Source organism: Polypterus senegalus, chromosome 4, assembly GCF_016835505.1.
Source record: "Polypterus senegalus isolate Bchr_013 chromosome 4, ASM1683550v1, whole genome shotgun sequence".
Lineage (NCBI taxonomy): Eukaryota > Metazoa > Chordata > Cladistia > Polypteriformes > Polypteridae > Polypterus > Polypterus senegalus.
This window is the reverse complement of record NC_053157.1, coordinates 145,373,685-145,390,148: the sequence shown is the minus strand read 5'-3', so window position 1 is coordinate 145,390,148 and position 16,464 is coordinate 145,373,685. Positions and strand designations below refer to the sequence as shown.

Below are 16,464 nucleotides of genomic sequence, written 5' to 3'. Positions count from 1 at the left end.
TCATAAACTTTAAAATTTCAGGGTTTCAGTTTTCCATTTCTATTCATGTATTTGACAAAACGTAAACTGGAGAAAAAAGGAGAGAGCAACAACTGATCAACAGAATTGACACTGAAAGAAACTAAAATGCTAAAATTGCTGTTATCCTGGGTCCTCATAACAGAGAATTTACCAACAAAACTGAATAACAACCCTACCATAACGTTACGAACAAAGCTGACCACGAAGGACAAAATGCATTTAGCATTACTTTGCCAAAAAACTCACTTTTTTAATGGAAACTCATTTTATTGGAAAATACTATAGATAGAAAGATGCCATGCCAATAGTCGAACTGGTTGTAAAGAGATATGAGAGCGTGGCTCTAACTTAGATTACGAGGTGTGGCAGAAAAGTAATGAGACTGGCAACACTGCAAGCGATCTGGCAACGCTGCGCTGTTGTCCTTGAAAGAGCATGTGTATCAGTACTCTCCCATAGCTCAGTGCGAGTTTCAATGTTAACTACGTGATTTTTGTGACTTCTATTAGCGAAGTTGTGTTTTTGGTTGTGCGTCACAAAAGGGGAATCGTCCACAAAGAATTTGTTCCTCCAGGACAAACTGTCAACCAAGTTCTTTATAAAGACGTCCTTGAAAGGCTCAGAAAAAGGGTCATTCACGTGAGACCAGACATTGCAGACAAATGGATGCTCCATCATGACAACGCCCCATGTCACACTGCCCTCTCCATAACAGAATTTTTGACCTCAAAAGGCATTCCTGTGGTTCCCCAGCCCCCTTATTCACCTGACCTCAGTCCGTGTGACTTTTTCCTTTTTCCTAAACTGAAAAATGTCCTCAAAGGACGTCATTTCGGGACTTTAGAAAACATTCAAAAGAGTGTAACGGACATGCTGAAGACCATACCGGTTGAAGACTTCCAGCGCTGCTACCAACAGTGAGAACAACGTCTCCATCGGTGTGTAGCTGCCCAAGGGAACTACTTTGAAGGGAATAACATTGATGTTTGAAAAAAATAAAAACTTTGGTAAATAAAAAATCAGTCTCATTACTTTTCTGCCACACCTCGTATACCTAAACTTTGGATACGCTATATCAACAACACATTCATCACATTAAAAAGCGAAAACGACTGAATGAACTCCACAACCACATCATCTCAGTACTTACTACAATTCAGTTCACTATGGAAAGAGAAATGAACGGACGCATCAACTTCCTAGACATCTTCACTGAAAGAGGTAATAAACGCCAATTTGAGTACAAGTGTTTATCGCATATTCTGTATTTGGTTACGTTTTCAAAGAATTCCAGCATATTAGCGAAACAAAATATCTCCAGTCTGAACCCATGTTGATCACATACTAATACATCAGTTCTTGATATGTGATACTCAATGTTTTCTTTAACAATTGTTTCCTGCAAGTCATGTTAAGCTTCCTGTTATGACTCGGAGTCCCAAACCATGTAAGTCCTAAGTGCACATCCAAAAATGCCCGCTAGAGTTGAAAATTCCATGATCTATTTCACAAAAACCTCTGTAATAGTATGAAGTAATGACGAGTACAAAAGGTATACAATGCCTGTTACAGGCAATTCGAAAAGCAGGCAAAGTCCCAATACAGAATCCAAAGAGAGGTCAAAAGAGCAGAACAAAAGGTGAAAAAACAAATCCAGTAATATCTAAAAAACACTAAGCATAGCATAACACAAGCAAACTCGCCAACTCCAGAGTACAATCACACTGAACTACCAGGAACTGTGGAAGACCCTCAAGATTTATAGGGCAAAGGGCAATTCCTAGGGGTGGTAACTGGAGGGTGGTCCTGCCTCACTGGGACTACCCACAATACACATGGAACATAATAAAGGCGGTTTATATTTGTAGACAAAAACAAAGAATGGTTCATATAATCAATAGAAATAAAAGAATCAAGAATGAACAAAAGAGACATAAAACATGAATATGAACTCCAGTGAGGGCGGCTGAGATATAACACCTACTGGCCTATAGTTTACTTAGATCAACCCAATCACCTTTTTATGTAATAAGGTTGTGAAAAAAATGTGTCAAGGGTTTGTATACATTCTCATTAATATCTTTAAACACTTAAGGATAAGTGTTATTAATTTGTCAATATGTTTCAATTCAGCTTTTTTAATCTACGCAACACTCCTCCCACTAAAGTTTCCAATTCACTATGTGCTTTTTTAGTAGTTCTAATGACTACAGTCAATTAGTACATAAGTATAAATATAATTTAGCTTTTTTATCATTTGAGAAGATATCAACAAACAACAAATCTTTTACTAAAAATAATAAATGAAAAATAAACACTATTTTTAGAAATTAATTAGTTGATGCTGCCCACAGACTGCAAATCGTTAAATCAAGGATTATTTTTTCATGGAAAACATATTTCTGGTTAAACAGGGAATTAATCTGTCTTCCCAGCAACATTTAATGACAAAAAGAAGAGTGGTGGGTGGCAAAGCACTTAGCCACCCATTATGTACCCAACCTATTTGTCAAATTTTACACATTGACAAAAACAGCCAGTAAATCTTCAGTTCTGCTCCTAAATAATAGGCTGTGGAGGTGTGACTGTGATATGGGTGATGTGGGAATAAACCATTACGACTGTGTGGCTTACATGGGGATGGGGCAGTCTGTCGCTTAACACAGTTTTGTGAGTGAATATTACTGGTCAATTTCATACCTTTATTCTTCAATCTGGCAGATATTTGTTACAGTGTTACAGAACATGAAGGAGCAATGCATCCTCACTCTGAAGCTGTACTAAACAGTTCCCATACAGCATGCTAAAAGAAGACTGTTTTAGCCCAACGACAAAATCAAAACTTCAGCAATACAAGAAGGCAAATTTGAACAGAAGTACTGTACTTAGAGAATTCCTTGGTGTCTTCACAGCAATTGTTGAGAAATTTCAGAAAATAATGAACAAAGTGGACTAATTAACAATGTGTTGCTTTCAAATTACACCATTGTACTTCCTGTTGACATGCTGTTTTGATACAACATATTCACATGCAATGCAGTGTGTTCATAAACACACAGTAGCCATTAAAAAGCAAAAAAATTCTGCTAGGGTTAAGACTCTGGTATCAAATTTGTCTATATACAACTATTAAAGCACAAATGGTATTTGTATATGCAAAATAACCACAAGGGTTTCCAGTGTCTTTGAAAGAGGTCCAGCAATCCAAAAATGACCAGAACAAAAGAGACAGACTTGGCCTAAGATATTCACAGGGAAATGCGTTTCAGAATGTTGGGCAAAACTGTGAAAAAGATAACGTTTCTACAGAATGACATGGTAACATCAAATGACTCTAAACAATTTCCTCAGCACAAGAGTGCATACTGAAGATTATATAAATTTAATTTACATTTGCTGTGAAATCCACAAACATGACACAAGAGCTGAGCAGTTGCTGAATGGAATGTTGACTGGTGAAGTTTGTCATTTTTGATCTACAATTGGTAATTTATAGGACATCTGAGCTTAGTGATAAACAGGTTTCTGATGGCATATCCTTCAAACTATTTTACAGTGAACTACTGAGAAGTGAATTTTGGGAAAGTAAATCTCAATGCTTGCACCACTTTAAAATCAATGACATGGGAGAGGATACATGAATTTGCAGTACTTACCATCAAACTAGATACCCCAGTGAACTTTGGAAAATAATTGTTAATGCCTTAAATATACTGCACAGAACCAGGACCAGTAAGTACTGCCTGGTATACAACAAAAAAATGGTCAGTCACTTGTTATCTGAGAGGATTGCGCTGGGTAGCTGTATTAGATGCTCTGCTCTGTGGTTAGAAGAATTGCAGACGTGTGGAGAAGGCATAACACAGTTACATCTGACTTGCTCTGTTACCCTGAATTAAACTGCAGAAAAAAGTTGATGGAAATAAATAAGTATTGTCTTTGCTAAAGAAAGGAGCTATACAGAACAAAGGCAATCTGATAGGTGACACATTTAGCATACACATCATCCATCCATCAATTTTCTTAGCCCCCTCATACAAGACAGTGTTTCAGGGCAGCTATCCCAGCAATCATTGGGTGCAAAGCAGGGGCGTCACCAGTCCATCACAGCATGTCTTCTTTATATTTTCAACATTCTAAAGATGAATAAGATGGACTCAACCATTTCTTGTGAATCAAATTTAAAGTGACAGGCTATAGGAGAAAATGACAATGACATCAGACATAAAGCTCAGTATAGCAATTAATCAAATACGAGGAACAAAGAGTTTGTCCATAGTTATGATGGAAAACCAAGACTGACAAAAAAAAAAACAAGAAAGCATAATATAAAAACTGTGACTACAGCACAAAAGTCAGATTGTTGCAACAACTTCCTTATATATGTAATTAATTACTAAATAAACTTTAACAGACTCTGTGGTATTTATTGTTGTCATGAAACAACATTCCTGTAATAGATGTGAGGGGTCAACCATATAGAATTGCAGGATATTTGATCACATCTTCTCAATTATTCGACTGGTTTTTGTGTCCATTTCATTACCAATTGATATCCTTTTTATACACCCTTTTTGTAGATCATGGTCAAGGTTAGTCATATAAAAATGTTTCTGGTTAATATGACATCTAACAAACCCCTAAATCCACCCCAGCCCCCCACAAACCACTACCCCAAAAAGGGACCGCGCACACGCACAAACACAAAGAAACCCAGAGTACATCCTAGCTGAAGTCATTATATGGCATTTAGCTGTATCCTTTGTTCGCATCGTTTAAATACTTTTAAGGGGCAGGAAATGGTCAACCTTAAACCAACAAGGCTATCGGATCTTGTTCCTGGAACGTAATCTCCTATCAAATCCAAATATTGTGAAGAGATTTTTTTTTTAGTTATACATATATACATATATTTAAATAATAAGTTAATAAACACGAAGGTTTTCAAATGGTGCCAAGAATGACATCCAGAGATAAGTGTCTTTGTGCTTTTCTGAACCCCGCATTACGCTCTGTATTCACTGGTTTCCAATTCCGTTACTTCCGTTATGTTACAAAATGCCAGAAAAACAAAATACTTAGGGGAAAGAGAAATCAGCTGATAGTAATAAAAAAATGAACGGCATGTGTGTGTGTGTTTATAAATTATACATTTGTACACTGAGCGACAAGGACATTAACGAAACGGGACAGCCTCCCTTCGTTCGACTACAGACACACATGAACTCATCCCCACCTCCTCGATCGCTCACATCCACAAAGAAAAAAAAATCCCTTTCTTCGCTCGCAGGATTCTCGTTTCATTGTTTCTCTACGCTGACTCAGAATGCAAGAGATTAAAACACACACACACACACACACACACACACACGTCACCGGACCGACACGCGCTCTCGTACAAAATGTTTTAAACAGAAAAACAATCGAGGGGGTGGTCTTTTAAGTAAAACTGGACTTCGACTCATTTCGCCCTCCCCAGACAGCAAGTATAAAACTTGAACAAAAGGCTACCTTTACTGTGCTTCTCCATATGTACGCCCGGGCGCGTGTCTCGCTTCCTCAGCTCTCAATTATCCCAAACCAGCAAACACACCGCTCCTCAATGATGCGCTCCTCTCCTCACTCAGATTCTAGAATTGCTCGAACTGTCAAATACACGAAAGATTGACAGCCGCCTTAGCCTACCGCAAATGGCGTTGGTGATTTATCCCACTAAGACTAGGAAGGAGGCGGGGAATAACCAAGCCAACAGAGGCGTGACCGTAATGATTGACACCTTTACATACCACTTATACAGTTACTAAACGTGGGCTATCCAATCAGGATGCTGAGCTGAGTGAAGACGGCCAGAAAACTTTTATTTCAAATAATTGGCAAAAAATTGAGAATGGTGATGCCGGCTTCAGGTCTGACAAAGCATGAATCACGCATATAGCAGTATTAGCTTGTTTTCAGTAAAGACAATGGAAGAAACAAACTCCACAACGAAAGGAGCATATGTTCAACATCGGACTAAAAATTCAAATATGGTAAACTTTGACTTTTTTATTCAAAGGGACGTTGGACACCTTAAAAGTTACTTTTTTTAAAAGACGTAATTTACCAGAGTCGCTACCATGTGGCCTAATCGTCTATCATAATTTTATAATTACTGTATATTTTAAATACAATTCCAATACTGGGAACACATAAGACATTGGTTATGTTTCTCCAAATTACTTTTTACTATATACGTATGTGCCTGTTTATGTTAGTTTTATAGTTCTAAATGTGACAAAGTTCTGTATTCCGTTAAAGAACCACATATGACAATTATGTAAGCAACGTTATATTATTTTTGGGAGTTCAAAATGGATCTTGGCCATTTGCAGAGCAACAGGCGACGATCACTCTATACATCCATCAGTTTTTACAATTCAAGTTAGCACAGCAGCACAAAACACAATGGCAGCTATGATAATAGTGCAGAGATGCAATTAAATGAAGTGTAGACTGAGAGATACTCGGACAGATAATTACATTGAAAGATTTAGCTCTATTGATACCTGAACGGAAATTCACTAAGATTCTAGCAGCAACAAAATGTGGCACATCAAAGTTAAACAAAACAGTAAAAATAAAAAAAACACGTGCAAAATCCAGAACTGTACACATAACACTTAAAGGAATAATCCACCCACAAATGATATTATTTTTATATGTTACTTACTCCTTGTAATTTGTAAAAGTAAAAAAACACTTGTAATGCTAAATGGGGAAAAAAGTCAATGATATGATAAAGCTAATAGTGACCAATGCTGTACAGTGATGTGAAAAATGTCCATGAGAAAAAGAAAAAAAAAATTCATGGTACTTATATGAGGCATCCATCCATATGGTCAAAATGTGCAAAATGCACACCTTTTTTTGCTAAAATAATATTAAAATAGTTACTTCTGGAAAAATCAGCACACATCATAAACAGGAAAACCAAAGGCTGAGGGGAATGACTTTTTGAATTGAAGAGCACCCTCTTCAATAATGAATGATAAGACGTGTCTTCAGTTCAAAAAGTCATTCCCCTCAGCCTTTGGTTTTCCTGTTTATGATGTGTGCTGATTTTTCCAGAAGTAACCATTTAATCATATTTTAGCAAAAAAATGTGTTTTGTATGTGTTGACCATATAATTGAATAGCTGACATGTGGATTATGTGATACGAGTAACGTGATTTTTTTTTTTGTTTTTTAAATCGTTTGCCGCTCTACAACAGTGGTCACCTTTGCCTTCTATTATATCATAAACGTTTTTCTCTCCATTTTGCATGTAAACATGAGAATTTTTAATTTCTCAGCCACCAATACAAACTACATGGGGTAAGTAACATAAAAAACATTATTTTTGGGTAGAGTATTCCTTTAGTATAATTCAGTCACAGTTTGACCCAACCCTATCCCAGCAGCCCTGGATGGAACACCAATCCATCATAGTGTCCACTCATGCAGAAACAATTCAAATCTTTGGATACAGTATGTGAAAAGAAAACGGGAGTACCTTGAAGTTAGTAGATACAGAGGTGGGCAATATGTGCAAACTCATTGCAGTATTTTTTTCTTCAACTAAGTATTGTTATGAAAACTTGAATGTCATTACTTTTAGTAAATTATTATCATCTGTTCATCTGTTTTTACCCTACCTATCCCAATTTAAGGCCCATTTTTCTTCTTAGCATTGACTTTAAGTGTGTAACTGTCCTGGAGATGGGATACCAGTCCTTCACATCACAGCTCACACTCAGGCATACCTCCATACCAGACACCGATGCACTTGGTATGTACATGTTTAGGATATGGGAGGAAACTACAGTACCAAGAGAAAAATCAAACAGACATGGAGAAAATGTACAAATTGCACGCACAGAGAGTGACCAGGTTGGGAATCCAATACTGTTCTGTTTAACCATGAGGCTGAATTGTCGCCCACTCAGTTCTCTTTAAGTAAGTTCAATTCATTTTATTTTTTCAACTATTTCTATATTTCCTTTGTGTTGCTATTTTCTTAATCACATCGTTTTTGTTTGTTGTTGCATGTTATTATGTTGTTTATTTTAACTAATCAGCATTTGTAAATATGTACTTTGCTACAGGCTTGTAACTTCACCCATCCATTTTTAAATCCACTTAAGAGTCCCAGGAGTCCGAGTCTGTTGCAGAAGGATTAGGCACTACAAGGCAGGCTCCAGCGGTGAAATTGCCACCTGTACATTACAGGGCATATCCATGCATATCCCAACGCCCTCTATGTTTAGAGTCACCAATCAGCCCAACAATCACAAGTTTTGAATGTTTGCGGAAACGCAGAGTTTTCTGAGGAACAACCCAAGCCTACCTGAGAAGAACATGCAAAGAGCACAATGACCAGGCTGGGATCTGAACCCAGGACTCCGGAGCTATGTAGCAGCAGGACTCACTGTGACGCTTGTAAATGGAAGTGCCCAATGTAATAGGAAAATTGAATGATTCTGTGTTTATAATTAGATGTGTTCATTATTAGATACGTTCAGCAAATCACATGATACTGTATACTTCTTATTACAGTGAGGGAAATGAAATAAATAGATTATTAAGCTGAATAGGGGAATGTGATCAGCTGAAATGATTCAACCGAAAAAGGACAATCTACACATCTCCTAGCATTATTTTGAAAACTACTTCTTCAGCTATCAGTCTATTTTACATTAACCACAGAATATTCAGTAGCTGCAATACATTGGTTGGACAGTTTTGTAAATAGAAATACATTGTCAACTTAAACTAACACAAAATTAACGGTCTTACAAATCTAGACAGGTGTATCCTTATGCCAACTGTGGTGAACAGCAGGGTGTCAAGGGTGGGCCTGTCTGCTCTGTTGTTCTAGGGACAGTGCCATCTGTATGCAGATTTCAGTGACTTCATATTCACACTATGTACATGTTCCTCAGTGCCACATAATTATCACAAAATCTGCACACATCTTATAGGACAAATAGACACACTTAAAAGGTGTGGATTAGCCTTCTTCCAGATGTCTCTTAGTGAATAAATACAAGATAGCGCACTGAGCATGGGTTATTAAAGATTAGAAAAATTTGGATAATGAAGTCAACAGGATTTATACAGCAGCAGTGGGTTTAATGGCTAAGATATGTATCTGTAAATCAGCTCAGTCTCCATACAGACTCACCTTCTGCCACTTCAGCTGCCAGGCATCCAGCTGTGGAAGTATGAAGTAATGGGGCCATGCATTTTTAAGTTTAAGTTGGTCTGGATAACTTTATAAAATGCAAAATAAACAAAGATTGAGATAGGCTCCATCCGTGACCCTGAATTGGATTAAGGTAGTTTGAAAATTAATGTATGACATTTAATTTCCACAAGGAACTGCCACATTTTTCCCCTTAAAAGACCCTGTTGGTTAGAATATAAATAAAATTTTATAAACTCAAACATACTGTTCAGACTTGGTTTTTTTTTTAATCACAAACCAGAATGTATCACAAAGTGTCAGTGACATGAAATTGTACACTCTGTTCAAACTAACAACACTGCCTATCCCATGTGAAACACTGAAAACTAAAGGAACTCTGAAGTAGGACCAACTCAAAATGGGTGATGTCAGGGCTAAAAACAGATAATGTTAGTGTGATACCTGTTTTCCTGTAGTCCAGTTTTCTTGTACCCTTCCACCATAAAACATTTTTTTTTTATTAGAGATGAGCGGATTGATGCAGCATCCTTTTTTGGATTTAAAATGCTTAAGCTATTCACTGTTTTTATCTTTTGTTAACTTTTGTTTCACCATTAAAATATTTTGAGGCATAAATCACTTAAAATCAATTTTTAACCAGGCCTTTCAATTGTGTGCAGTGGATTTATGAAAGAACAAGTCATTTTTACCAGAACATGCTGTTCCCTAAACCCTCACTATAAGTAACCACATCTGATGCTCATATTGTAATATATTACTATACTATAGTTTTACCCCATGGATTAGCTGTGTATGATTAATTCATCTTTGAAAAATTTTGAAGTTCCAAATTAATAACAGAATATATTATTACTTGGTGAACTGTGTTTAATGTCACACAACAGCAAATTTGAATCATAAAATATAATCTGTTACTGAATGAGCTCCATTTGGCTTTCCATTTTTGTCTGCTACATACATGTGGAATGTGACCATTTGAGTCAGCAATACAGTATTGTGATCCTTCTCTCAGTTTAAACTTTAAGCAGAGTTATGTACATACAAAACTTCAAGTAGAAATATAATTTTCAAAGTAACCAAATTATAGAGGACCCAACTGCTGCTGAGGGAGGTCTTTGCAGAGAATTTACTGTATATCAGAATTGTTTAATATAGCAGATATTTTGAATTCTTTAGATATACAGATATATTAGTCATAGGATGGATATATAACCAGGATTAAACAGCAATCCATTTGAGGGGCATATTCACTAAAATACACACATAAAATCATATATTCCAGCTAACTTAATGTACATCTTTTGGAATGCTACAGGAAATTAAAATACCAGGAGAAAATCCATGCAATGTGCAAACTTCACAGACATGGTGTCCAGGCTTGGAATTAAATCTTGGGTTCTGTCAATACATAGTAGGCAACTGCGCTAACTATAGCAGAAAAAATAGTCCTAAATTAAGTATTGTAAAGCCAAATCAGCTAATGACAGCTGTTCCACATAAAATGGTTATCTGTACCAGTACCAGACATGAGTATTCAAAAAAGATTGGCTGGTCCAAAACATAGACAAAGTCCACCTGCTTATTTTCTACTAGACAGTCTCCTTGAATTACCTGATGGCAAAAGGGATGTGAGCAACCCCGAGAATGATATTAACCACACCAGAGACACATGTCCATTAGAAGAACTGTGACAATGTCTATTGTTCAGATAAGCTGCCATCAAAAACCAAAGAAACAGACTGTAAGTGAAGTCATAACAAGAAGTGCCTTCTGGGTGGCATCCCATAGTAGCAACAAGCCAGTGCATCTTAGAAAGGCAGTAGCAGAATGCTGAGACTACAAAAAGGAGACACAATGCACTTAAATGATAATAAATTGTATTGGGAGCAAGATCCTGCCCCAAGTGAAGGAGTTCAAGAATCTCAGGGTCTATTTCATGAGTGAGGAAAGAATGGAGCGTGAGATCGACAGGCGGATCGGTGCGGCGTCCGCAGTGATGCGGGCTCTGCATCGGTCTGTCGTGGTGAAAAAGGAGCTAAGCCATAAGGCAAAGCTCTCGAATTTACAATCGATCTACGTTCCTACCCTCAGCTATGGTCATGAGCTATGGGTAGTGACCAAAAGAACGAGATCGCGAATACAAGCGGCTGAAATGAGTTTTCTCCGCAGGGTGTCTGGGCTATCCCTTAAAGATAGGGTGAGAAGCTCAGTCAGCTCAGAGTAGAGTCGCTGCTCCTCCGCATCAAGAGAAGTCAGATGAGGTGGCTCGGGCATCTGATCAGGATGCCTCCTGGACACCTCCCTGTTCCAGGCACATCCAACTGGGAGGAGGCCCCAGGGAAGACCCAGGCTGGTCTGGGAACGCCTAGAAGAAGTGCCGGGGCGAGGGAAGTCTGGGCATCTCTGCTCAAACTGTTGCCCCCGCGACCCGATCTCGAATAAACGGAAGAGGATGGATGGATGGATGAAAATGAATTAATAATGCAAAATGACTACGTGTTATAACATCCCCTGATACATGAAACCTCCAGGGATGTTTTAAAACAAGAAAAATGTTTTAACATGGTGTCCAAATTCATAGCAGTTATCTAGGTGCCTCAGGAATGTCTCTGGCATTTTGTACTCTCATTCTAAATGTTTTGGACTATGTTTTTAAGTGATGAGATCCCTAAAGAGCAAAAATACAACCTTGACAAATTTAATGCATAGATGAATGTGTGGGTAGATGGGCAGGTAGCATGCAATTAGAAAGTGATAGCACAGAATGAGCCTGATCAGACCCTAAGAGACAGAAGTGCAGGAAAAATGGTGCCATTAGCTGGTGGTAAGGCCCCCTGATCTACTGGATGCCTAAGAAGGGCATTAGGCAATGTTGGCATAGGGGCAAAGTATACTCAAACAGTGGGCAGGTGTTCATGCTTTTCACTTTAGTCAACTCCCGTGAAGCTAAGGTAATTTTGTTTTAATTTTATTTGTACCTTGCTGCTTTTGGCCTTATTGGTGTTATTCTAGTTGTTAAGGGCCCCTATAAGAGTGCCCCTACTGTTACAAAAGCATTGAACATGCAAGCGTATTGGAAGCAGGCCTTGTTGCCTTGACATTCCTGTCACCCGTAACCATCTCCTGCTTGTTATTCACTGGCAGTTATGCCTCCTGCCTGCTCCCTCACAAACGTTTAAGTTTCTCTCTAAGTGCATGTAATAATGCTTAAAATGACTGTAATACTGGTTAGTCAATCACTTATTTTACACTTAGTTCTGTTTACTCTAGAGTACATATGTTTTGACCTCTACCTTCTTCTCAACAGTTTTTCTTTTCACTTTTGCCTAAGCTTTTTGAATGCTTTGTGTTTTTTTCTGACCATCTATGCCTGCTTCTTTGGTATCCTAATTTTGAATGATTGTGTACTGACTTCTCTTCATTCCACTTATTTGAATCCATCTATTAATAAATAACAAATACATGAGCAGGAGTAAGTGCACCCAAGTATGTAATATTTTCTGTGTGAGGTTTAAACATTTTTTGAGTATTTGTGCATCTTTCTTCCAGGAACTTTGGGTTTTGCTGTGTTTTGATGTGCACTGTGATAGATTTCTGTCATGTGTATCATATCACAGCCACTAGGGCCTGCATGTACTGCTGTTGCTGTAATACCCGATGGCACTGAAGGACTGCCTGCATTAAACACCGTTTCGAAGTTGAAAATTACAAATCTGACTCAACTTGTATGACATGTGGGTCACTGAGTAGAACATTGAAACTAGGAGCTAAAGAATGTGACTGTTCTCTACTCTGTATGACTGTTTGGATGAGCTGGAGAAGTGTTGGCTCTAATACAGTATTCAGTAGGTGCTGACAAAATGAGTTATAAAAAAGCACACAGCTCTGTATCATGCGCAAATTATGGTGTGAATTATTTTGTACATTCCATCCAAGTCAAAAATCTTAAATCAGACCCTGCAAGTGAAATAGTTTTTACCATTCTGTCGTTTAGATGGCCAATCTATTAAGAAAGGTAAAATTAAAGAACAGTGGTTTGTATATACCAAAAAAAATTCTGAAACCCTGAACAGTGCTCTACAATGTAATCCCTTATTTCAAGTTTAACTAGCACTTCAAACCTAAAGCTATCATTTATAAAAAATTGTGAAATAAGAATATTTAGTAGACATAAAACATGGTGTGTGTGATTTAATCATAGCACAAATGCCGTCAGCTCTAACGCCTTGCACAATAATACCGTCACTCCTGGTTTCCTTCCAAATAGGAATGGGTGGCAGAAGCACTAAATATACTGTACTTTGTCCAGTAAAGCATTTACAGAGAAACCTGTATTTTACTTTTTCTGGAAGATTCAACATGGAAAGTGGAGTAGCGGGACTCAGGTTTAGGGTATCATGACAGTGTGAGAAGGTGAGACAGGCTGGAAATGTTGCAGCAAAACTTCAAGGAACGCTTGGCCTATAAAGTACTGTGCTGGTAAATGCTCAGTCATCACCACTTATCAGTGCAATAATAAACCAATTAGTCTCTTTATGGAGTACATCGTAATTAAGTGTTTCTTAAACTATGGGTCCTGACCGTATTGTCTCCACAAGAGCGTGTAGTACTAGCAGACCGTATCCAAGTGCAAATTCTGTACTGCCGTATATTTTTGATATTTTCTATCACAGCAGTGTGCATTCTGAGAAATAGCCTATAAAGAATACTGTTGATGCCTGTAAAACAGACAAACTGAGATGACTGACAGCAAAGGTAAAGTAAGGAAGAAATAACAGACGAGATTGTGAGGTGAAGGAACCGCAGCACCAGTTTGAAATGACAAAATGAAAAGAACTGTTCAGGCATAATGATGTGATGATTCTCGGGGTGTTGTGCAGAATATGGACAGTGTCCTGGATTATCAGACAGTGCCATAACTGTGTTTTGTTCTAAATGCAGTTTCAGTTGTCATGTAAGACTGGTCGGTGCCTCATTGCATGTTCAGTTATGGCATACATTAAGTCTGCAGCATTTCCATAGCAAAGATTTCGTGTTAAGTTTTTAATATGTTTCAGTAAGGACAAATTACCCCTCTTAACACTATTTAAATGCTGTTTGATAAATTTTAGTCCACTGACAGTGTTTATTGGACCACTGAGGACTGTAAGAACACCAGAATATCTCAAAAGGGAGAGACAGGCTGGAGAGCACACTACAGTGTTCAGCGTGACGCCAGTTTAAAAGCATTAAACATTTCAACTTGGGCTGTTTTCAGAATTCTTCATCAGGATTTGTCCCATTGCCTGTCTAACATAGTGCACACATTTTTAGGAATAATTTTGCTATGCATATTCAGTTTATTAAATTGTTAAATGAAAACTGGGATGTGCTGAACAATTTGCAAACTTATTCAGAAGAATGTATTGTTAATGGACGGGCTCTTTTGAAAAACATTATGAAAAAAAAAATAATGTTACTTAAAAGAAGAGAAATAAATGGTGTTGATTAATTGTTTTTTGACTACTTTATGGGTGCCATCAGGAGTCATGTGATTCAGTGATAATTCGTACTTTCCTTTCAGTAATCATCACATCCTCACACTGCACTCCTTAAAAAGAAGCATTGACTTCTCTCAGCCTAACTAAACCTAAGAATTTATACTGGCAATGATGTTCCTCAGAAATCTGTTCCATGTTTTGAATGATTGTTGTTTACTTAACAATATGTTTGCTTTACACTTTTCTCTTTTAGTGATATATTTATCTGAGAAATATGTTCAAATGAAAACATCTTTTACTGTTTTGTTTTTATGTGCCCGCTGTTATTTGCCTATGTACTGTATGGCTCTGCTGTCTTTATAGCAATAATTCTCTTCCCAGTATTGTATTAATGTCCTTATCATATTAATAATAAAAAGTTTAAGAACTCCAAACTTACATTTCATTATGTATGTAGACAACCTAAGATTCAAGAGACATTTTAAAAGTGGGCACAGTTTAAAATGCTCATAGTTTGCTGAACAACCCAGATCACCCCGGAATTTATAGCTTTTTTTTGGACCAGTTGCAAAAATAATCAGAGATGTCCTTGTCTGGATTGGATGTGCTGTACTATAAAAGTTTTTAAACTAACAAATGGTGGTCTAACTGACTGCACAACTGTAAAAAGGAGGTAGCATTGATCGTGCTGTAGACACACGACGGGAGGGAGGAATAGAAGAGGAAGCCGGACTGACGTGTGAAAGCTGGGCTCACTCTCATGGGTTTATTGCTTTATGTTTGCTTTTTTGACATTCCGTCTTCCTTTATAGATCCTGCTTTCTTTTGTTTTTTCATGTCTGTGCCATGCTTTTCTGTTTTGAATTTTCTGACCTGTTTTTGAACCTGTTGCTTATACATTTCTGACTAATAAACACATACTTTTTTACCCATCTTGCTTATTGTCGTGACGTCGCATTTTAATCATGCAGGTTTGCACCCCTGCCTTAGCTTGTGTCGTCTGCAGGGCATGATGGGGTATTGCTCTTCTTTCTTTCCAAATTAAATGTGTTCTGAGACTGGATATAAATTTGCAGGGTCATTGTTGACACATGCACAGAGTACAGTGAAATTCTTACTTGGATGTGCAAATCAACATACTTGTAACAACACGTATGACACCACAGTTGGTGAGTAGAATAACCTTACCTTGAACCTTCTGTCATCCTTATAGAAGTGCACAAAAGAAGAAACCTAGAAATACATACCTTCACCCATTCTCATGTTCTGTCTAAGCTATTTGCTGGCTCATCTCTCCACTTGTGTAGTCATTACCAAAAGGGACACTGATACGAGGCATGTCCTTAAAATTGAACTTTTATAATGAACAGTCCCTTCTGTTCAAATGGAGGCCCAGTGTGCCTAATAATGGAGCCACTCATTGTATGTATGTTGCTAGCAATTCTCCTTTCGTTCGCAATCTGAAAATGCTGAAAATAAGAGCAAAAATATTTGTTTACTAAACATGTAATTAAACCAGACTACTCTAAAATATAAAAAGTTACAGTATGGCCTATTTTGCTTTTTTAAAGCAGCCTGTCTATATTAAGATGGCAGTCTCATTTGAAGCATTGAAACAGTGGAGCAGCATTTCATCCCTACTCACATTAACATCTGACATCCCGTAGAGGCTTGCAAAAGCTGCTCAGGTCAACAGTCTTCTTTTGGACTGCTGCACTTGTTGCATTATCATTGTG

General features: G+C 37.6%; 1 protein-coding gene and 1 long non-coding RNA gene across 2 annotated transcripts in view; one reads left to right on the top strand and one right to left on the bottom strand.

The window, feature by feature from the left end:
- The window catches only part of afap1 (actin filament associated protein 1), a 246,643-nt gene extending 240,938 nt beyond the window's left edge, over positions 1-5,705 (bottom strand). Inside the window, exon 1 of the mRNA XM_039751423.1 lies at positions 5,533-5,705. Coding sequence (XP_039607357.1) covers positions 5,533-5,551 — 19 coding nt within the window. The 5' untranslated portion in view covers positions 5,552-5,705. The remainder of the gene's footprint in view (positions 1-5,532) is intronic.
- Positions 5,706-5,995: 290 nt separating this feature from the next.
- Positions 5,996-9,293, top strand: LOC120528614. The gene is made up of 3 exons (XR_005633565.1): positions 5,996-6,050; positions 7,729-7,996; positions 8,146-9,293. It is a non-coding gene; the product is annotated as an uncharacterized LOC120528614 (long non-coding RNA).
- Positions 9,294-16,464: the final 7,171 nt, after the last annotated feature.